The sequence below is a fragment of the Xenopus laevis genome, chromosome 9_10L, assembly GCF_017654675.1.
Source record: "Xenopus laevis strain J_2021 chromosome 9_10L, Xenopus_laevis_v10.1, whole genome shotgun sequence".
In the NCBI taxonomy this organism is placed as follows: domain Eukaryota; kingdom Metazoa; phylum Chordata; class Amphibia; order Anura; family Pipidae; genus Xenopus; species Xenopus laevis.
Window position 1 is genome coordinate 108,357,975 of NC_054387.1, and position 25,118 is coordinate 108,383,092.

Consider the following 25,118-nt stretch of genomic DNA (forward strand, 5'->3'; position numbering starts at 1 on the left):
TGTATGCATCATACATGTATTGCAAAGCTGACTAATATGACTAAGTTATTTGCTTTATGTTGTCTGAGCCCATACAACGGTGCCTGTGTACTACAAAATGTGCTGAATGAATTGTTGGGTAACTTGTGTGTGCTCATGAGCACTCGGCATAGCCATGCAAGTCTTTTGTTTATTCAAAATGCTCTTGGTATTCATGGTCTATGCTTTTTCACTGTTTTCTGTCATGGCAGCATAATTTTTACAGCCTACTTATTGGCCTCTCTGTTGCATGTAACTCCCTCTTGCAATATGTCCCAGTTTTGCTGCCATAATAATCCATCTTTTATCCTAAAGCAACAACTTCTCTTTATCCTCTAGTCACTTTCCTGATTGGAGGAAAAAATCTTCCATTTCAATTACTAGGCCCTCCACCCTTCAGCCCTGCCTACCCCTTCCCATTAACTCCATTGTACCCTTTAGTTTTCAAAATCTGCCAATCTCTCTGCTTCTTATTCAACTTTTCTACTTTTCTGCCTCATATACGTGGATCATATTTCTACCTGGCATAGGTAGATTAGCCACCAGCACTATAGTCTTGTGGAAATGCCTTCCTGAGTGAGATACAATGAGTAATTGTCTGTGCTTATTACATGTTTAAGGGCAAGCATAAACAGAAAAAATGCTTTGTGTTATGAAACTTATTAGAAATAATTACCTTTTTTTCTACTTTCATTTCAAAATAACACATTACTTAATACTGTTGAAGAATGTGTAAGGCTATATTAATGGTGCTACTATGTAAAACCAGATGACTACACCTAATAACAGCTGTTTGTGAACAATGCCGGGCAGCTGGAGAGCTATTTGAAAACCATAATCTGTCTTTTAAGCTTCCCTGCCTTATTCTATTCCCAACTAAATTCTCCTTGTTTATAATCTGCTCTCCTTTACAGCCCAAAGCCATGTGGCTATACTTTGAAACTTTACCCCTCAGACTTCAATGTAAGAATATACAGACATACAAATGAGTTGTCCATTCCATTCTTTTTCTGAATGCTGAGTTAAATTGGTCAGTTATTCCCTCTTCTGGAACATACATCTATTAAGGTTTTCATATATCTGGATCAGTGTGAATCATGATACTCAGTATGTAGAATCTAAACAACGGGACTTATCCACTTGGATTTGTTGTGAAACCTTTTCAAGAATCAAGTCCAGTTACTTTAGATTTATAACTGCTACATACTGTACCTCTTTTGTGACACTATTCTTTGATTAAATTCAAAACATCATGCAGCAAGGCCTTCAAAGAATTTGTTCTGCTTCTTCCATTGTTTGTCTAAATCATAATGATGTCCCACATTGTTCAATGCAATGGAAAGCTTCTATCAAAACACTTCATAAAGACTCAAAATAATAACAATATGAAGCTTAAAGGAGGCACTTATTTACTTTTACGGTATTCTGTTTTCTTACAGGAAGAATGCAAACAGATTTTAGCTCAGCAGAAGTCAAACTCTCAGTCAGACTCTCATGACGATGAGATCTCTCCCCCACCTCCGAACCCAGTGGTTAAGGCCCGTCGCAGAAGAGGAGGTGTCAGTGCAGAAGTTTACACTGAGGAAGATGCAGTCTCCTATGTTAGAAAGGTAATGCAGTTTGTCCATTTTTGGGGCATTATAATGTAAAAGTCTATTTTTGCCTTACATGGCCTTCAACAATTTTGGTTTTGGTAAGAACCAAGCAACCATGCAAAAGTTTTCCTAAATGTTCTTAAATAACTTGGCCACTGGGGGGGGATGTCATGTAAAGAAAATCTTTAGCTAGTCTGAATAATATCTGTATTTTTTAACAGATATTTATAGAAATATCAGGTGGTCATTAATAGTTACATATTTGTTGAAATTTGACTGCTTCTGGGTGGGAAACCTCCTTGGCAGGTCCAGACTGACATTCATAAAAGGCCCTGGCATTTAAAGTGCACAGAGGCCCATACAGTCCACCACAGACCCAATAACTGTGGTTTTCTCATAGAGCTAAAGGCATTCATGAGGGAGTACCCTACTATTTTCTCTTCTTCAACTGTCGCAGCAAATTATTGGGGTAGCTGCCATTTGCTCCCTATTGTGAACACAGACATGGTTATTGCTTGACAACCTGGCAGAGTCTGCAACTTAACATAGTCCCATGTTAGACCCAGCTTTAGTTACTGGCCCCTGTTTATGATGTCTCATTGGCTAATGGGCTTATGGATCTTCAGTACTGCTGTAATAAATTGGCCCTTTATCCCCTATATTACTGTTGGAAAAATTCGGCATATATAACTTTTAACAATATGTCAGAACAGCATTGGAACAAAAGATGAATATACTGGGGCATGGCCTCTCATTGGGTTTGTTTTCATCAAAGCAGCCAAAAACCACACTCTTGTTCACCGACCCTCACAGTTTGATATATTTCAGTGTTCTCAGCACAAATTAGATTTCTTTACGCAGCATTATTGCTGAGCTTGGTTTTGCTGTTTTCTTGCCAAGTTGCTGATAGATTTTGGTCAAGCGTTATTAACGTCACAAGACCCTGGAATTTTTCATTGCTGGAGAATTTTGCAATTATATCAGCATCTTCACATTCTTCAGGTACAAAGTTACATTGTAGGAACCATCTGTGCAGATTAAATTCATTTTTTTTCAAAACGGTATTACTAGCCTGCTTCACCTGCACATGGATGGCTATAATGTTGTTTTAGATGTATTAATATGGCCGTATACAGTACGTCCAGATATGGTTGGGCAGCTTGGCTGATTTTGACCATCCTGCCCTATTACTGTAGATTGCAGGTGATATATCCAGTTTAAAAATGTAATCTATGTCTTTAGGAATGCTGTGTCTGGTAGTACATCAGCAGCTTAAGGGCCACAGTACTGTTATACATAGACCTGTTCTGTAGGGACTTGTACTCTTACATCAGAAATACGGCTGTCTACTGTATCTATCTATCTATTGTATCATCTATCTATCTATCTATCTATCTATCTATCTATCTATCTATCTATATCTATCTACTGTATCATCTATCTATACATATGAGATAATATAAGCCTGATCACAACGTTGTTTGTGTAGAGATTGATTGTCGATTTGTTGTTGATTGGTTGATTTATAGAGGAGTTGTGTCTTTGGTGACCGAGTCCCGGTAGTCAAAAAAAAATGTCCTAATTCAGACCAATAAAGGTGGTGAAGTGTCTCCTTGTCTCCCATAGTGCTGTTAAACCTTGGGTCCCCATATTTTACTAGAACTCCCAGCATATACAAACTACTTTGGAGGCAGTGGAGTAACGTATAGGAGGTTAAATAAACTTTTGAAGTCCTGGATCATTGCTGCTATTGAGAAGCTGAAACTTAAGGCTGGTGCAATAAGTTCAGTATATAAAATATGGCATTTTAGCTATATTCATTTTTAGGGTTTAGTTCTCCTTTAAAGGCATCATAGCTTGCGGGATCCAATGTTGAGCACCAGTGATCTATAAGCAGAAAGTAACACAAGGATATAAATGAATACATAAAATATTATTCTTTACTTTTTAGAGTATCCAAAATAGCAAATTAGCATTTATCCTGTTTTTATAGTTGGGTGCCCCTATCCACTGTGTTGTTGAGGGGCTGCACTAACAGTTTGAGGACCAGAGGCTTATTACGTTTTCCATAATAATAGTTAAAGGGGAATGCAGTCAGTAAAATTGGAATGTCAAGGCCTGTGTTTAAGCATATTTAGACATAAAATAGACTACATGGTTGCTTGGCACTTTTTCCTACCCAGAAAGTAATACTAGCAGTAATTCCCATTCAAAAGTTTCCAGCTGTTCAACCAGACAGTATGTTCTATTATAAATTCAGGTAATTCAAGTATTAACCCACAGGCTGCCAAAGAATCTTTGGGCATATCATTTCTGCCTGGAAGGAAAAGAGTTCAAGTGGTTGGGCATGCATAATAGCGTTTGTCTTACAGAGTAAATTAAACCAGAAAAGGTACTTCATTTTCTGTACACCAGAATGATTTAGTGATACATGAATTAATTATATCTTACAGGAAGGCAGTATTCATGCATAACCACAAAGAATAAAATATTCCTTGTTCATAAGAAAAATATTACAATGGCTAAAGGATATTATGTATTATCTCCAAAACACAGTACTCTGTTCTGGGGGAAAATGTGAGGCTTTACTTTTTGTCCAATTCATGTCCTGAATTCTTTATGGAATATATTGGTTGCCCATGCCAGACTGTACACAATAATATGCTTCTTTGTTGTTTTTACACAGGTGATTCCAAAGGACTATAAGACAATGACTGCCTTGGCAAAAGCAATCTCCAAAAATGTACTCTTTGCTCATCTTGACGACAATGAGAGAAGGTATGAAACAGGCATCCATAACTCCATGACTTTAGTCTGCCTATATTTGGGGCACATTTACTAAGCGTCGAAGTGAATTTTCGAACTAAAAAAACGTTGAATTTCGAAGTATTTTTTGGGTACTTCAACCATCGAATAGGCCAAATTCGAGTTCGATTCCAATTGAAAATACTTTGAATACCGTATATGAAAATCGAAGTACTGTCTCTTTAAAAAACTTCGACTTCGACACTTCGACTCTTTGCCACCTTAAACCTGCCGAATTGCTATGTTAGCCTATGGGGACCTCCTAAAACCTATAACCAAAAGTATTTTATTTGAAAATTCAAACGATTTCTACCATTGATCGAAAGATTTTAATTCGACCGAGAATGGCCAAAAAAATTCAAAAAGAAAAGTTTGACTATCGAATTTTGCCAATTTGATGGTCCAATTTCGAAGTTTTTTAACTTCGAAATTCGACCCTTGATAAATTTGCCCCTAAGGGTTGTGTATTATAATTAATTACACAAATGTATAAAGTGACTACATATCTGTATAATAGAACGATGTATACAGTAAACATACACATTACATACAAAACACATCCATACAGGGTTAAAGAGGCCCCTGCTCAACAGAGCTTACACTATAGGTTTACTCATATGTATGGCTGTGTAGGCAAATATGAATTTGGAGTTGTTTCATTGTAAATAGGGTAGTAGGGGTGTGTTATATATAGGGGTTTGTAGGGGTACAGATTTGTAGGGTTGCATAGGTGAACATAAATCTAGAGATGTGTAATTGTATATAGGGTTGTTTAGGTGTAGTAATATATAGGCATGTTTAGGGGTACTCATATGTTGGGTTGTGTAGATGAACATGAATCTAGGGCTGTTTACTTTTATAAAAGGTTTTTTGGGTGTATTATATGTAGGAATGTTTAGGGGTACTGATACAATATGTAGAGTTGTTTTTGACAACAGCATAGATTAAATATCAAGGGAAAGGGTCTAGAGCACTTTGTACTGAGGAATTATGAATTTGGAAACCCTACATGTATTTTACTGGGTAAAATAAAGGTTTTACAATGACTGGGAGAAGCCTTGTTACAAAGTTATTGCTTGTTAAAAATTGAAGAGCGTTGCAGCCTCATTCAAACACCATATGAGTATTTGGATAAGGTTGCTCTGTCAGCTCAATCATGGCTGCTTTCATTTAAATGAATAAGCACAATTATGCAAATACATAAAGACTCTCTGTACAGATTAACCTTTGCCAATATCTTCCATGGAATATTTAAAGACAAAATCAATTTTATCTTTACAGCGAACAAGGTAATGGCTGCCTTTAGCTTACTAACATGTTGAGTTTTTAGTTTTTTGGTGTACTTGTATGAAAAGTAAATACAGGTATGGGACCTGTTATTCAGAATACGAGGGACCTGGGGTTTTCCGGATAAGGAATCTTTCTGTAATTTATCTTTACTACTAGAAAATCATGTAAGCATTAAATAAATCGAATAGGCTGCTTTTGCTTTCATTAAGGATTAACTATATTTTAAGGTGGCCATACACGGGCCAATAAAAGCTGCCGGCAGACCGAGTCGGCAGCTTATTGGCCCGTGTATGGGGCCCCCCGACGGGCTTCCCCGATCGAGATCTGGCCGAAAGTCGGCCAGATCTCGATCGGATGGGACTAAAAATCCTGTCGGAACGCGGCCGCATCTGTTCGTTGATTTTTGCCTTAATTGGATAAAATAGAGTCTATGGGAGATGACCTTTCCAAAATTTGGATCTCTCTGGAACACAGGTATCTGGAAAACGGATCCCATACCTGTATTTGTATATAGGGTTCTTTACTGAGTATTTTCTGCACATTCAGAATTAGCAGGGGTGGTAGTTAACTTTTAGTATGTTAAAGAATGGTTAATTCTAAGCAACTTAGATTTGAATTGACCTTCATGTTTTCATTTTTATTGCTTTTGAATGAATTGCTAGGGTTGTTTGGACCATAGCAACCAGATTGCTGAAATTGCAAACCAGAGAGATGCTGAACTAAAAGCGAAATAACTAAAAAAAACCACATATAAAAAATGAAAAACAATTGTGAACTGTCTCGGAATACCATTCTAGAGCATGCTAAAAGTCAAGTGTAAAAAGTATCTGCGTGCTGTCTGTAGCAGGTGAACAAAACATCTATATTTTTAAAATAACTCATTTCTAAAATATGCAAAAAATGTGCTAGTCAACATTTCCATGATCTGAGACTTGCACAACTTTGACACATAAATTCAGATAATATGACTGCCTGTAATTCACGGCAAAGAGAGACATCCGCCTGTTTCAGTAAACATCACAGGGCCAGGAAAACATCCCGGAATGTCACAAGAGGATCATAGACATATGATCAGACAGCATGAGACACAAGTCAAAGCTCTTAATGTGTAGCACTTGGTGCCAGTCATACTGCATCACCTAGACATGAAGAGAGCAAACATAAATTTAAAGTTTTAATGACCAGGGCCTAGGATGTATATCTTGTCCGTTGTATATGCTTAGGTACATGCCATGTTAGATCTAGAAGATAACACGAAGTTAAAGGGGTTGTTCAGCTTTGAGTCAACTTTTAGAATGATGTAGAGAGTAATAATCGGAGACAATTTGCAATCGGTTTTCATTTTTAATTATTTGGGGTTTTTGAGTTATTCAGCTTTTCATTCACCAGCTCTCTAGTTTGTAATTTTAGCAATTGGGTTGCTCGGGTGCAAATTGCCCTAGCAATCATGCAATCACTGATTTTAAAGGGATCCTGTCATCGGAAAACATGTTTTTTTCAAAATGCATCAGTTAATAGTGCTACTCCAGCAGAATTCTGCACTGAAATCCATTTCTCAAAAGAGCAAACAGATTTTTTTATATTCAATTTTGAAATCTGACATAGGGCTAGACATTTTGTCAATTTCCCAGCTGCCCCCAGTCATGTAACTTGTGCCTGCACTTTAGGAGAGAAATGCTTTCTGGCAGGCTGCTGTTTTTCCTTCTCAATGTAACTGAAGGAGTCTCCGTGGGACGTGGGATTTTACTATTGAGTGTTGTTCTTAGATCTACCAGGCAGCTGTTATCTTGTGTTAGGGAGCTGTTATCTGGTTACCTTCCCATTGTTCTTTTGTTTGGCTGCCGGGGCGGAAAAGGGAGGTAGGTGATATCACTCCAATTTGCAGTACAGCAGTAAAGAGTGATTGAAGTTTATCAGAGCACAAGTCACATGACTTGGGACAGCTGGGAAATTGATAATATGTCTAGCCCCATGTCAGATTTCAAAATTGAATATAAAAAAATCTGTTTGCTCTTTTGAGAAATGGATTTCAGTGCAGAATTCTGCTGGAGCAGCACTATTAATTGATTCATTTTGAAAAAAAATGTTTTTCTCATGACAGTATCCCTTTAAGAGGAGGCTGGAATATGAATAGGAGAGGCTCAAACAGAAAGATGAGTAATAAAAGTAGCAACAAACTAAAAAACAAATGCTACAGAGCATTTGTTTTTTAGTTTGGGTCAGCGATCCCCATTTGAAAGCTGGAGTCAGAAGAAGAAGCCAAATAATTAAAACACTATAAAAAAAATAAATAAAGCCAATTGAAAAGTTGCTTACAATTGGCCATTTTATAACATACTAAAACTTAACTGAAAGGTGTTTAGCTTTGATGATATACGGACCAGCAGTTATAAAGAGAATAATATCAGGCTTAGGCCTTCAGCACCTCAATTCAGTAATGGACTGGACCTCCCAGGGCCCACCAGAAAACATGACATATTGTGCCCACACTACTGGATACAAAATTGTACTAAATGGTATCTGTATTACACAGCGGACATGTATAAATCAAATAGCTAGTGTAATTTATCATAGACTCTGATCTTGCGTCTCTCATATTATTTTTATTTAGTTCCTGCAAAAGCAAGTATGGTTGAAGCACCAAGTAATATAGGAGTTTTTGATACTTGACTTAAGAAAAACGTTTTTTTTTTATAGAAAAATTAGAATGGAATCCACACAATCTCTTCAGTTCTGTGACTGACGCTGTCTCTAGATGTCTTTAGAAATCGTGAGCATAGTTGACCCCCCCCCTGGTGCCGAGCAATTATGGTGGGGATTCTTGACCTTTTTCTTAGTGAGAATCAGTTGCACAACTCAAAAAGTGGTTTAGAACCAGTTATCACCTTGTTAGAATGACTATTTTCCGTTGTAGTAGAAATTATCAGTATTTTCACGAGCAATTTTTATCAGGTTGATCATTGCTGAACTGTAAACGTGGAGCGCTCACCTTACTGATACACACTTCTTGTAGTGTCAGGTGCTGTAACTGGAGGACCCACTCCTGTCACTGGGTCATAATAACATGTAGAAAGGAACCAGCAGCACACTGTGTTCAGGTTGCAAAAGTGCACCAAAATTTATTAAGCCCACATTATACAATTAGGCAACGTTTCGGGCCCACCTGGCCCTTTATCAAGCCCTTGATAAAGGGCCAGGTGGGCCCGAAACGTTGCCTAATTGTATGATGTGGGCTTAATAAATTTTGGTGCACTTTTGCAACTTGAACACAGTGTGCTGCTGGTTCCTTTCTACAGATCATTGCTGAACTAACATGCAGCCTGTGGAAGTAATGACAATAGACTCGGACTTGGAAATGACTGTGACGAGCGATGATCGAATAAATTCGCCAGGCATGGATTCGCGTCGTTTCACGAAACTGCGTTAAAAAATCGGCTATCCAAAAATCTGCTTCGACAAAAAAATTGTCCCGCATCAGAATAGTCGCACACATAAAAATGCTTTGGATGTCCATTGACTTTAATGCATTTGGACAAAATAGTCGCGTGTATAAAAATTGACGATCGCATCAAGATTGTAGCAAAATCTTTTAGTGAAGGGATACACCACAGATTTGCCCATCACTAACTGGGACACCACAGGTATGGTGGGTGACTAGTTGAGAGGACTTGTGTAATAGTATGCTGTAGCTGTGCAATTTCAAAAAACGGTCCGCACACACCAATGTTGCAGTCGGGGATTGTACCCCTTTTATTAATGCCACCAACAATCAACGTTTCGGGGGGAACACAGCCTCCCTTCTTCAGGATAAATTCACAAAGTGCACAGTGCCATATTTTTATACCCTTAACTCCTCCCATCCCACCTGTGTGACATCTCATTAGTGCCAATTATACAATTAACTCTTTAAGTTCATTCAAGTCCAATGCAAATGAGTATACATCATGTTTTAAATGTGTTACAAATAACCATATATCTCTTCATTTAATAAAAAAACATTTTTTACTCACTGCCCCTGGTTGCGTTTACTTTAGTTCAACTATTTGGAATATACCACCTCCCATGTGTAATAGGGCTATCATGATACTTCATCTGTGAAGAAAAAGGGTGATTATATAAATTATTAAATAGTGTATAAATATCTAAAACCTACAAAACCACATATATTACAAAAAGCATGTCAAATTAAAATCTTCATTGAGGCCTTTAGGCGAAAGTGTTTTCAAACGCCAGATCCAGTATGCTTCTCTCCTCAATAACGATTTTTTAAAATCAACACCTGCATTTTTATACATAACTTCTAAAATCTGCCATCTTATTTGGGAGACATTATGTTTCGCATTATAGAAATGTCTGGCCAGTAGAGTTTCTCGTTTGAATTTCTCTTTACTTTTTTTATCTTTAGTGTCAGTTCCCTCATCCGGTTTATAATTTCTAATCACGCTTTTGTGTTCGTTCAAACGTATTTTAACCGCTCTAGAGGTTTGGCCCACGTAACCTAGGCCGCATGGGCATTTTAACAAATAGACTACCCCTTCCGTATTGCATGTTGCCATATGTTTTAATCGGATTCCATATCCTTGGCTTGGATGGGTACATTTGTCACCTTTAATGATGCCACTACAGTGGCCACAATCATGACACGGAAGGGTACCCCTTTTGTTAAACATCACCCCTTTTGTTTTCTTTGGATTGAAGTCTGATCTTACTATTCCATCCGCCACACTTCTGCCCCTTTTGAAACTGAAAAGTGGTTTTTTAATGAATAATTTGCCATATATTTGATCCTTTTGTAGTATATGCCAATGTTGCAATATACTTTTTTTTATCAAATTGGAATGTGGACCAAACGTAGTGTCACTACGTTTGGTCCACATTAAAGGTGACAAATGTACCCATCCAAGCCAAGGATATGGAATCCGATTAAAACATATGGCAACATGCAATACGGAAGGGGTAGTCTATTTGTTAAAATGCCCATGCGGCCTAGGTTACGTGGGCCAAACCTCTAGAGCGGTTAAAATACGTTTGAACGAACACAAAAGCGTGATTAGAAATTATAAACCGGATGAGGGAACTGACACTAAAGATAAAAAAAGTAAAGAGAAATTCAAACGAGAAACTCTACTGGCCAGACATTTCTATAATGCGAAACATAATGTCTCCCAAATAAGATGGCAGATTTTAGAAGTTATGTATAAAAATGCAGGTGTTGATTTTAAAAAATCGTTATTGAGGAGAGAAGCATACTGGATCTGGCGTTTGAAAACACTTTCGCCTAAAGGCCTCAATGAAGATTTTAATTTGACATGCTTTTTGTAATATATGTGGTTTTGTAGGTTTTAGATATTTATACACTATTTAATAATTTATATAATCACCCTTTTTCTTCACAGATGAAGTATCATGATAGCCCTATTACACATGGGAGGTGGTATATTCCAAATAGTTGAACTAAAGTAAACGCAACCAGGGGCAGTGAGTAAAAAATGTTTTTTTATTAAATGAAGAGATATATGGTTATTTGTAACACATTTAAAACATGATGTATACTCATTTGCATTGGACTTGAATGAACTTAAAGAGTTAATTGTATAATTGGCACTAATGAGATGTCACACAGGTGGGATGGGAGGAGTTAAGGGTATAAAAATATGGCACTGTGCACTTTGTGAATTTATCCTGAAGAAGGGAGGCTGTGTTCCCCCCGAAACGTTGATTGTTGGTGGCATTAATAAAAGGGGTACAATCCCCGACTGCAACATTGGTGTGTGCGGACCGTTTTTTGAAATTGCACAGCAGTAAGGAGACCGGGCTTGGTCAACGGAGGACCAGCACCACCACGCAGAAAAGTGGAAGGAGGTGTGCGGTAATACAATATTTTATAGTATGCTGTAGCACCTTCCAGCACAGTCACTGATATGCCTCTGTGATTAAAGGGATACTGTCATGGGAAAACATGTTTTTTTCAAAACACATCAGTTAATAGTGTTGATCCCGCAGAATTCTGCACTGAGATCCATTTTCAAAAGATCAAACATATTTTTGTAGATTCAATTTTGAAATCTGACATGGGGCTAGACATATTGTCAGTTTCCCAGCTGCCCCCAGTCATGTGACTTGTGCTATGATAAACTTCAGTCACTCTTTACTGCTGTACTGCAAGTTGGAGTGATATCACCACCCTCCCTTCCCCCCCCCCCAGCAGCCTAACAAAAGAACAATGGGAAGGTAACCAGATAACAGCTCCCTAACACAAGATAACAGCTGCCTGGTAAATCTAAGAACAATACTCAATAGTAAAAGCCAAATCCCACTGAGACTGATTTAGTTACATTAAGTAGGAGAAATAACAGCCTGCCAGAAAGTAGTTCCATCCTAAAGTGCAGGCACAAGTCACATGACTGAGGGCAGCTGGGAAACTGACAATATGTCTAGCCAAGACAAGGAATCACGTAGCAGTAATATTTGGGCACATTAGTGAAATGATCTGCCACTTGGTCTATACTGCTGCCTGTGTGCTGAAGCTGTTAGCAATAGACACGTACTGGCACTTAGTGACGCGCCGCTCTTACATACTTCTTTAGTTTACTGTACTGGCACATCACTACTTCGATTGCACCTTCAGCCCTAAAGACGTACGCAAGAGTAGTGCGTCACTACGTGCCAGTACGTGTCTATTGCTAACACCTTCACCACACAGGCATCAGTATAGACCAAGTGACAGATCATTTCACTAATGTCCCACAATATTACTGCTACGTGATTCCTTGTTTAAATTAGTTAAATTGGTGTAAATGGTTCAAAGAATGTCAGGCTGACTGGTCGGCCCCCACACACTTTCACCTCACCAAATCTGGCCCTCGTTGCAAAAAGTTTGGACACCCCTGGTCTAGCCCCATGTCAGATTTCAAAACAAAACTGAATATAAAAAAATCTGTTTGCTCTTTTGAGAATTGGATTCAGTGCTGAATTCTGCTGGAGAAGCAGTATTAACTGATGTGTTTTGTTTTCCCCATGACAGTATCCCTTTAAGGAAGTTTTTGCTTCCTGAGTGATTTCCGGCATAGTAAGTGAGTGACACAATGCTCAGAATTGGCCCTTAATCATTTGAGTGTCAATTGCCTAGACCTAAAGTGCAACACATTTTCAAGTGGCCACACTCACAGGTGCCTTCGATCGCTATTGAAATAAATAAGGGACATATATGGAACTCCTTATACTGGGCTAATTAACCCTCCATACTCTATTTGTAAGTGCAGAAAACCTTAGTTAGTGAATCTCTTGCATAACCCAAGATGGTGTTTGTACGGATTCAGTTGTATTAAACAATCTCATGTGATGTATGCACTGCCCATTTCCAGTACAAATTGCCGCTGTGCCTTTATCAGTGGCCCCATCTGTTGTCCAGTTGTGGTTCTGTAGCCTAACATTGCTCGTGAGAACCACCATGAGTTATTTGTGAATCATTTTAGACACAACACTTCCTCCCTTGAAAGCGGTCTATTATTATGTATAATGCTTTGATAAGCGCTGCTTGTGAAAAAAAAATCCTGCAGTCCAAACAGCAGTTTTACTCAAATCAAGGTTGACCCGGGAGGTAAAAGCTGGGTTTTCCTTGTCCTTAGGAAAAAAAACATCATTAGCTAAGATTTCAGCTAACAAAGATGAGCTTTGAGTTGACCGCAACAGCTGTAAGGGGCGTCCACATACACCATACACTGTCAGCTGCCACATTTACATATCCAGACTGCCAGGCACTCAGAGCTTTAACCCTTTTGGTTAGCAGCATGCATATTTAAATGTATAATGTGAATAGTCTCAATAATTATGCATGGCTCCTTGGCTTGCAGCAATTTAACTGTGCCATCTTGTCCAGTTGCTCCCTTTCAGTTTGCTGGCCTGAAACTGGAAAGTAAAACCAGCCTATTGGATATATTTTATCGTTACATGATTTTCTAGTAGACATAAGGTATGAAGATCCAAATTCCAGAAACTTAGCTAGCAAACTTGTGATGTGCGGCCTGCCCGAAAGGACATGCGGGTTTACCCACAGGTTGGGCGGGTTCGGACTGGCTGCCGCAAAAAAATCTTCCGCTCTCCGCACCCGAGACCTCGCACTCCCTCCTTCCGTTTCCCTTTTGTGAAATCGCCGCAGGGTAGGTCGGGTGCGGGTCTATAAATAGAGGGGACGGAGCAGGCCAGGTTTAGTTTGGGTTGGTTGCAGGTCGAGGAAACTTTGACCAGCACATCACTACAGCAAACCTAAGGTTCCGAGGATTCTGGATAACAGTTCCCATACCTGTATCATAAAGCGACATTTGCACTATTTATAAATGTTTTATTATTATGTTCAGTATCTGAGAAATAGCCAGTGTAGTTTTCTCTATTCTGTTATGCAACATCATAGCAACTCCAGTAGTCCAGTTGAATGAATGGGACCTCTAAAAGGCTAAAGATCATGCTGAACTCCATAGGGCATAGTGCCGGATGTACTGCAGTATCCTAAAAATCTGTCAGTGTAAGTTCATTTATATGCAAATGTGTGAGCTGCCATGCTGCTTCCTTTGGTAAGGCATTGCATTATTATAATTTAAGAAGTATTTCCAACGTACAGCATTCTGCACATCTGTGAAACAGGAAAAGGGTATGTATTCTAAAACATATAAATAACAAACAAGGAGGGCCCTGCCCATTAGAAGGTGGGTGAGATAGATAAGGTATGGGTTTGAGCTAGATGGAAAATGCAAAAATGCAAAAAAAGTCTAATTATGTATTAACTTGAGCAGAAGGCAGTTGCTTAAATTGTATCATGAAAAAGAGCGGATAGAAAGTTGGGATAAGTCAGGGTAACATGATCCCACATGCGCAAATAAAGCACACTCTTTCTATATATAACCACTAGATGATGCTATTTTAAAGCCACAGTGAAATGTCTCCTGTTTCATGTACTGTGTATTGATTAGGTTTGTACTTTCATCCAATAATGTGTAGGTAAGAAGAAAAATTAAAACATGACTACATGAACGGGATATCATTTTCCATAAAATGTGAATGTAGAGTTTATATGCAGAACATACCTGTGTTGTAAATGTCCAACTATAAAAAAGTCCTTTATGTATTCATCCGTGTGAGTGTGCTTCTCTACGCGCTGCAATCCCCGTGCTGGAGTGCCAAAGGTTAATAATGCAAAAGGAGGTAGCTCTCCGGCTACCTCTTTTTGCATTAGTAACCTGTGTTGTAAATGCCCATGTTTATGGCCCTGATGCCTAAGCATGCTCCTATGAAAGCAGAGTAATGAGCTCAAAATGAAAAAGGAAAATGAACTGCTTATAAGCCCTGGCCAGCTACAGTGTTTATTTAAAATCATAAGAAATGATTTTCCCTATTAAAAATAACCATGCAGATGAATAGTATGGAATTGCAAAAAAGTATACTGTAAAGCATGGAAAATAACTATTCTGATATAGGTAGGTATTTTCTTCCAACCAACCATCAATTGGCTGTTATGGCGCTCCGCCACTTGGGGTCACTGTGCTCAAGATGATGAAGTGCAGCAGCTTGTCCTAGCATTATACCAGCTAACCTTGCATAAGGAATGCAGATTGCATTTGCAGTTATTAGATGTTATGCTTTGGCAGGAATGTATCTCAAAATAACTTTTGTAAAAGCATATTTCGCTATTTAAAAACAGTTTACATTTTAGCCAAAATAAAACATCAATAGTGCCAGCTTGTTATGCATATTGGTATATCTGCATGAGTCTTGCATTGACTTTTAAATATTTATTTCCAGGTTGAACTCTGCTTCAGAGTCTTTGCATGTTTTGGCCCCCATAATTCAATGATCATATCTATGTTTTTCTTCAGAAATCTGACTCATGGATTTTTGTTGGTGAGAAAAAAAAGAGTAGGAAGCTTGTATTTGTTCTAAAAACATATCTGCAACTGCTGAATCCAAGCAGCTTATCAGTTTTCAATTTAATAAATTTTCCATCGGCTATTATGTGATAAAACAAGATTCGGTGAGGTTAGTTTCGAATACCTGGGCACATGTTTATTTACACAAAAGCAGCAGCCAATTCTCAGACTGCTAAATGGGAGCTATAAGCTCAGAATGTGCATGGGAATTAAAAAAATATTAAAATAAAATTCTATTGAAAACACAACACCTTGAAAAAGCAAATATTTTGTATGGGTGCAGAATAAGCTGCAAATACTCTTATTTTGTAGAGAAATGCTTCAGTCATTAGTTGTTAAAACAACGAACCTCTGTTGAAAAGTGGTGGGTGTCTTGTTTTCATATTTTTCCCATTAGGTGGTAGTTTTGCTGTTGAATGATAGGGAGACATTTCAGGATTATTTCAGCTGAGGGAGACAGTTACATTGATTGCTTCTATTTGCAGCAGGCAACGCCTCCAAAATGTTTCCCCTCTAGAAAAAATAGAAAAAGTATTTTGGGGGGAAATGTCATGCAACAGTTAGAATAAACGAAAGGTCCCCTATACTGGTGGTCTCTGGGCAAATGCCTCTGAAGCGTGGGGTCGATTATCTGGAAACACGTTTTCCTGAAAGCTCCGAATTACGGGATGACCATCTCCCATAGACTCAATTTTATCCAAATAATCCAAATTAAACTTATTTCCCTTTGCCCTATAATAATAAAATAGTACATTGTACTTCATCCAAACTAAGATATAATTAATTAATCCTTATTGTAAGCAAAACCAGCTTATTGGGTTTATTTAATGTTTAAATGATTTAGACTTAAGGTATGAAAATCCAAATTATGGAAAGATCCATTATACAGAAAACCCCAGGTCCCGAGAATTCTGTGTATAGGTCCCATACCTGTACCATGTATTATTATTATTAAAATGTGTAATTTTGGTAGTGCTATTCAAATAGATATTTTTACACCTGGAATGTATAATATGCATGCCACTTATGAGGCTACACTAGGCAAATCCATAATGGAGAAGTACCTTGGAGTCCTTGTACATAATAAACTTGGATGCAGCTGCAGGGGCAAAAATGGTTTGGAGCTGTATTAAAACATCAATTTGTGGGATGAGAGGGTCATTCTTCCACTTTACAGAGTGCTGGTAAGGCCCCATCTAGAATAAAATGTGCAATTTTATGTGCAAGTTTCCTCGTAAGGCAAATTCGGGCGACTTCGGAAATCGACTAAATCTCCCCAAATCTGCCCGTGTGCTAGCTCTCTTAAATACATAAGGGGATCATATACTAATCTATCTAATGCTTTATTTACTACTAGTTTCTTCCAGCTGACACAATGGCCCCCATTCCAATTAGAAGAAAGGAGGCTCCATTTAAATATTTGGAAAGGGTTTTGGCAATGAGAGCTGTGAAGTTATGGAATTCTCCCTTAATCAGTTGCAGGGTCGGAACTAGGGGTAGGCAGAGTAGGCACGTGCCTAGGGCACAAAGCTGGGGGGGCGCCAGGCACGTACCTGCTCTGTCGCCTACCCGGTGTCCGGTCCCGTCTCTCCCAGACTGCCTAGTGTAACTTTAACAAAAATGCGCCTCTGCGCATGCGCGAACACCATTTCGCATGCGCGCTGGAGCGTAACTTCGCGCATGTGCAGTTTCGCGCACACTGAGCCGGTGCCGTGCCCGCCAGGTGGCCCGGCTCTGATCAGTTGTACCAGCTGATACATTAGATAGGTTTAAAAAGGGATTGGATGGCTGTAAATACAGGGTTGTTGAAAACATTATTTAGTACAAGTTGATTCAGGTACTGGTCCGATTGACATCTTGGAGTCAGAAAGGAATTATTTCCTCCTCATGCAAATTAGAGAACCTTCCTCTGGATCAACTAGCAGTTAGGCAGGTTTTATATAGACATAGAGGGGCACATTTACTAATGGTCGAATATCGAGGGCTAATTAACCCTCGATATTCGACCGTCAAAGTAAAATCATTCGACTTCGAATATCGAAGTCGAAGGAATTACCGCAACTACTTCGATCGATCGATCGAAGGAAAAATCATTCAATCGAACGATTAAATCCTTTGAACGATTTTCCTTCAATCAGAATATTGTTGGAAAGCCTATGTGGACCTTCCCCATAGGCTAACATTGATGTTCGGTAGGTTTTAGTTGGCGTAGTAGGGGTCGAAGTTTTTTTCAAAGAGACTGTACTAAAGATTTTTAGTACGAATCGTTCGTTTCGAGGTCGTAGTCGAAGGTCTAAGTAGCCAACGTTTGAAATTCAAAGTTTTTTTTTCTCTATTCCTTCACTCAAGCTAAGTAAATGTGCCCCAAAATGTTGAACTTGATGCATGTGTGTCTTTTTTAACCTAACTCACTATGTTACTATGTAGACAAAGGTTTGGAGTTGACTATCAAAAGAATATTCACAACAAAGGGGAGCTGGATGGAATAAGCAGGGTACACTCCAATAGTGTCAGATATTAATGTATTTAAATAAAAGTATTGCACTTACAACAAAGAAAGCTACAGACAGCTCAATAGACACAATTGTCATAACAGATAAAGCCCAAAAAGAGAATATGAATTCCACAGAGACCCTTGAAATCCTTTGGTTAAAAGAAGCCTGAGAACAGCTGCCCTGGTTTTCTCCTATACCTGTAAAAAATGGAGAATCATTCAGACTGAACTTAAAAAATCTGTGGGCCCATTCAGATAAAGCAGGCTTAATTTCTTTGTCTATTGCACTCACAACCCTCCAATTATTTCAAAGGAGACTTCATACAGTTCATACTTTGCAAGAAGTTACTCATGAAGCTTGCATGAAAAAGGAACAAGCCAATATATATATTACCATTTGAAAATAGGATTATTTCTGAGCCATTAGTCCATTTCATATGTAATGGTTCACATGCAAAATAGCCGCCAGCCAAATGGCTGATTAATATAGGCTGTATTCCAAGTGAGTCCTTTCTGAACCCCAGCTCTTCCTTAACATCCAAACATTCTCACCAACTGATTACATGGTTGATATGTTGGCCATTCTGGAAACATCTTTTTCTGCCAAATGTTCTATTTTATATGTCCTAGTTCATACAGAAATATTTCATTTGACAGATGGCTGCTTCAGAAAGATTTCACTCCATGTCGGAGTATTATGAATTATTATAGTTATTATTGTGGTTTATATAGAGCCAGCGTTGGGTCCAGCTCTGCAGATCAGTCATCCTTTGTCGTTTTTACAGTTTTCTTGGCTGATTGCATAGATGACATTTAGCTCTCTATTTCATCATGGGCAGTGTTCTTGTGCCAGCTAATAATGCTGTGTAAACTATTTCAGTTTTGCTCCATGCTTTTAATGATTTTGTCTTTTTAACAAAATGAAACATTTGGGGGGGGGGGATATAATGTAAATAGTCAGGTATCCAGAAACCCATTATCCAGCAAGCTCCAAATTACAGAAAGGCCACAGAAAGGCCATGTTTCGTAGACTCCTTTATACTCAAATAATTAAAATTTTAAAAATGTTTTCAATTTTCTTTGTAATAATTAAAGAGTACATTGTACCTTGTACTTGATCCTTACTAAACTATAATTTATCTTTTCTGGAGGCAATCCCACAGCCACAGTCCCTTCCCAGAGATTATTATCCCTACTGCTATTATAGGCACCATCTCTCCCTATTATATCTGCTATCCCTCAGCCACAGTCCATTCCCAGAGACTATTATCCCACTGTTACTATAGGCACCATCTCTCCCTACTATACCTGCTATCCCACAGTCACACTCCCTTCCCAGAGACTATTATCCCCATTGCTACTATAGGCACCATCTCTCCCTACTATACCTGCTATCTCACAGTCCCTTCCCAGAGACTATTATCCCCATTGCTACTATAGGCACCATCTCTCCCTACTATACCTGCTATCCCACAGTCACAGTCCCGTCCCAGAGACTATTATCTCCATTGCTACTATAGGCACCATCTCTCCCTACTATACCTGCTATCCCACAGTCACACTCCCTTCCCAGAGACTATTATCCCACTGTTACTATAGGCACCATCTCTCCCTACTATACCTGCTATCCCACAGCATCAGTCCCTTCCCAGAAACTATTATCCCGCTGCTACTATAGGCACAATTTCTCCCTATTATACCTGCTATCCCACAGTCCAATTTTTTGCAATTTTTTGGCCCCAAATACTTATCAGAGAATGTGTAAATTACAGTATTAAAATTGCAGATTAGTCAAGGCCTTTTGTGGCTCTATCAATCCAGAACTTATTGTTTGGGTTTGTCTATTTGCAGAGATAGATAATTTGTGTGAATGAGCCAGTAAAGCCTTATAACAGAGCTGTCCTAGTCTACTCCCATTGGCTATGCAGCCAGAGGACACAGGTTCATCCACACACAAAAAAATCTAGGGGGCAGCAGAGTTCAAGCTTGCCCACACTTGCAGCTGCATTCCCTGTGCAGGCCCAAGAAACGGAATGTGTGTGTAATTACTGCATGACACAAAGGAGGTTGTTACTTACAGAGTTTGTAAGTGCTTTGGTTGCTTATTAACCTCAATGTGTATATAAGGGTACCTTAAAGGCTAACCGCTAATTACATAAGTAGCATGCTCCAGACCAGCTAATTGATAAGGATAGCTTCACTGGTAAGCTCTCTTAAAATACTTTCTACGTAAATGTTTGTCACAGTCAGCCATGTCTTACCTCTGCTGATAACAGACCTCTCACATGATACTTATGACAACATGCCAAGTGAAACTATGGGCAGATGGGCAGTGTGTAAACAGAACATTTATGTTTGCATCGTTTTGTATCACCCTGTAGCACTTACAATGTTCTGCACTTTTAGGTGATCCTTATAGTGGGCAATCTGAGCTTTTTAGGCATTTGTAACAACACATTTTAAGCGAGGAGCAAATGCTGGAAAAATCATTTGAATCACGGTTACCTTTTTGTATTATAGGCCTAAGAGTATTTGTCAGAAAATTGGTTACCCACTGCATGGGTGTTATCACGTGCTGCTTGCTTTGCCAGTATTAGCTGCTGCTTGGTCTGGTGAGGCAGGAATGCAGACAGAGCTGCCTGTATATTCCCTGGTAACTGGTGGGTGTCTCAGAGAATTTGTTTTCAGCTAGATTTTACAAGCAAAACACAGATTGGAGATCCATTATAAACCGGCTGCTTGGTAAAATTTGCAGACAGAAATACAATAAATACAAATGATTTCTGTTAACGTTTGGAGTAACAATAGCTTGGTATGCAACGGAACATCTACTTAATTATGTTCCCTAGACTCCGGAATGGACTGTTTTGTGTATTTTCTAACTCCATGGAATGAGATTTACCTGGGGGAGTAAACGTCCATTTTTTCATCTTGGCAGAAGCTTGAAAATCAACCCTCTCAATGTGTATGCAATAAACTCTTCTTTATTGGCACTATTTAAAGCTAGATTGTATCACATCTTTTACAAGGATTGGATGGAAGACTAACTACTGCAGATACTTCTACATATCTTTTAGGACATCGGAATTTTTTGGAATAATCCCTAATTGGAGAATTGATGTGCTATAACAGGAATGCCCATACTTTACTAATGCGAGGTCTACTTTTAGTGATGTTGTCCCATTATGATCTACATCGATAAAAGCATTCTGTTCCATGGAAAATATTACTTAAATATTATATTGATTTATGAGATTTAGAGATTTATATTGCTGTATTTAACAACTATTTCTTATGAACTATTTTCTCATGAATAGGAGGGTGATTTAGGCAAGCTGTTTGTTGACATTGTCTACTGATCCCCAGTTAAAGGTCTACTGATAGATATCGATCTACCCCTGTGCTATAATGTATTTGACTCCATCTAACATACTTTGCTTTATTACAATGTTATTCTGCTACAACATGAATATTACATTGGTTTTGATAAACGGCAGGTTTGTGGCCTGGACATTGTTTCCTGTAATATTTTGTGAGCAATAAAAAAAATGTGTCTCTTGAATGTCTGCTCAATTTTAGCAATGCTAATAAAAACTGATTTCCTTCCTTTGTGCAGTAATAATTTCCCGATTTTAAAATAGATTTGCCAGATATTTATATATCTACCAAGCAAAGACTGATGTTGAATATATCTGTTCAAACAAATAAGAATTATTATTTTTCCCCATACAGCTTTTCATGTTTTATTGTTGTATAGCCACCCTGTTGTGCAACTAATTGAATGCTGGTCAATGACTGGTGGAATGAGTTAGCCTTTAACTTAAGATTTTAGGGCCACAATAATAAAATATATTTCAATAACTACAAGACAAACTTTTAGAGGAATGTTTGTAAAACAGAATTAATACATATCCTGTAACATTTCAGTTGAAGCTGAGATCAAGCTCTGCTATCTGGCCCCATTGATGGATGGAGTCAGCTTTTTGGGGCTCCAAAGTGAAGCAGACTGAGCCTATTATTCAAGGTTTAGGTCAAGGGTTCTGATATGTGGCAGATGACAAATCCAAAGTCCAATCAAAAAGTCATGGTTACAAACATCAAAATGGGAAATCAGGCAAAATTTACATCCAGAAAAAATATCTATGCCGTAGTTATGTCAGCAAGATGAGACTTCCAGAGAAAGCTAAACAGCCTCAGCTGTATAGCAGTAAGAGGTTCCTAAGATAGAAGGTATCCTAAATTTGGTATCCATACTCATAATATAATCTGGGCCAGGCAACTAATCCTTATACCTCCCAACATTTTGGAAATATAAAAGAGGGACAAATAAGTTGGTGCGCGTAGCATGGCAAAAATGCTTTGACCACGCCCGTTTTGTGGCCACACCCCCTAATTACCATGTTCATTTTACAAAATTTGCCAGGTTATGAAAGTTCGAACATATTTCTGTGTTTTTTTCAGTTATTGCTGATGAAGGAGAATTGCCCTTTAAGCTGTCTAACTTCTCCCAAGGGACCTGTTATCTTATATTGTTACAATTACTTATTTCCTTATCTCAAAATTGTTACAAATGATTCTTATCTTCTGCTCTGGCTGTTCTGGGCTCTCTGCCAAAAGCCAATTAAGTTAGAAACATTGTTTCTTTTTTCTGGCTGTTTAGTGCAAAGAAAAACTTTTCAGTTCAAATGAAGCACTGCAGGTTGAGCTGTCAAAAGAGGGACTGTCCCTCTAAGAACAGGACAGTTGGGAGGTATGATATTGTAGAACAAGAAAAGGCTTAATCACTGGGGGTTGCAAATTTGTTTACGCTTTCCCTAGTGATCATAAACACTCAACTCAGACACTGAGCTGGTGATCCTCTGCTGAGGACCGACCCAGGGAGCTAGTATAGTAGTGCCGAGCTACCATCTTATATTCTGTCCCCAGGATCCTTGCTGCTACCAGGGGCATACACATTAGAGGAAACGTTAAGCTTTTAGCATCTCAGCATCTGAGATCCAACTTTACCATACTGAGCATGAGTATAGACCAGACACAGCACTCAATGGTACCCCAGGTCAGCATGTTTTTCAGAGAAGAGGAGTGCCACCTGTTGTGTTGAGGTTAGCAGCTATAATCACTGGGGGCAAACTAAATGCTGTGTGGACTTATCTCCAACCAGTGCTTTATTATTCCACCTTATACCTGCTGTTATGGTACGAAATGTAATGTTGAAATGACCAACAGAATTGTATCCTTAAAAGATACAAAATATCTATGTGGAGGCATTAGAAGCACATCCAGAAGCATTAAAACTGACAATGAGGTGCATTGATATAAGAAAGAAGAAAATTGCGATGCCTATATTTAGAATTGGATCAAGCATTTATTCAGAAAGCAGGCCTGTGGAACTTTTCATGATAATGTGAATGGGCTGGAATCTATGGTTTATTCATAATAGAAGAAACTCCATCTAGTGCTGGGACAGAAAGTTGAACTGGTAACAAAGGAGTTGCACTCAGTGGGAGTTGAGCCACCTGAAAAGCATCATGATGGACAGAAACATGCTGGAATCCTAGAGTCATCTACTGAATTTAATTCTTGGTTCTAAAAAAAAATGCCATTTGAGGCCTCCTGAGGATTCTCAGTCAATCAGAGGGGTTCAAGTTTAGGCACAAGCTTACAGTAACTCATTGAAGAGGTAGCTGTCCTCTAACTATGTGAATTGGCAAACTCAGAGAGCGGTTGTTTACTGATCCTTGTAGAACTTCACCCTTTCTGCAGTAACATATATGTAAATTACTATAACACCAAAAGTGTAAAGCCCCAGCATTGACTGGGTGTAATCCAGGCATTAGGGCGGATGGCAATTGTCATACACAATGTCCAGACAAAATGTCAGGCAGACCGCATTTGTTAGAATTCAGAATCAAGATAAAAGTGACAGATAGGCAAGACTAGATAGGAAAGGTTTCAGCAGGTTCTACAAAACAGACACCTGTAAATTTGATCATTTGACATTGTCCTTATTGGGCTTTTGCAGTGTCAGACCATACAGAACATGGCCAGAACAACAGAGCTTGGACACACCAATGTTAAGAGATAATTATCCCGCAGGACAATCAACTGAATACTAGTTCATTATGGCCTTATGTGTGGTTGGCTGCATTTATCAATTGACCCACAGGCCCATGGAAGTACAAATGGAGAAGCCTGCGTGTTTCTGGGTCAGCTGATGATGTTCCAACTCACTTCATTATTTCACATGGATTTTTTGACCTGTTCAACTTTTTTTGACATTTAAGATAGACTCTGTATAAATGGATGGTAGCAAATTGCATCACAATCCTTCAATGCCTCACATTACAGTCTCCCTTTTGATGTTCAGGGTAGATATTGTTCTTCGAGATGGATGCAGCCTCTTCGACGGTTGTTATTGTCAGTGGAAGTAACTGCTTCTTGCTTAATGAGTTCCTCTGTGTTTTGCTCAAATATCTCACAACATATAATTGCTATGGGACATTGTCTGTGTGACTAACCTTGGCATTTACAGAATCTGATGGAAATGTAACTTTAAAATGTCCTCTTTTTTATCTTGATTTGAGGATTTACATTTAAAAGTGTGTATTAAAGTGCTTCGGGGGGATAAATAAGCTGATTTTCTTCTTGGGTAAATAGGTCTCCTTTGCTAGTTAATTAAACCACCTGTACTGGTTTAGTGTGCTGGCAGATACACTTTAGTATATTTATTGTTTGTAGGAAGCTTTGGATATCATTAATTGAGAACAGAACACTCACTTCATGAAAATCTTTTATCCGTAAGAAGCTGCTTGGCTTGGAAGGTGCTGTATCTGCTACAGACGTGTTTGGCGAAGGTCTTAACACTTGACCTGCAAAGTCAACAAGAGAGAAAACAACTCCATCTCTGAAACACATTAGAATCCTTTTGCTGTAATCACATCCTGACAGCACAAAAACTCATCTCTCATTTCCTTTTTTCCCTCTTTGTCTGGAGTT

At 38.6% G+C, this 25,118-nt stretch overlaps 1 protein-coding gene across 2 annotated transcripts in view; it reads left to right on the plus strand.

The window, feature by feature from the left end:
* prkar1b.L (protein kinase, cAMP-dependent, regulatory subunit type I beta L homeolog) overlaps positions 1–25,118 on the plus strand; it is a 147,892-nt gene that overhangs the window by 18,377 nt on the left and 104,397 nt on the right. For both annotated transcript variants that reach the window (XM_018236407.2, XM_041577207.1), the window contains 2 exons: positions 1,458–1,628; positions 4,300–4,391. In XM_018236407.2, coding sequence (XP_018091896.1) covers positions 1,458–1,628; positions 4,300–4,391 — 263 coding nt within the window. The remainder of the gene's footprint in view (positions 1–1,457; positions 1,629–4,299; positions 4,392–25,118) is intronic.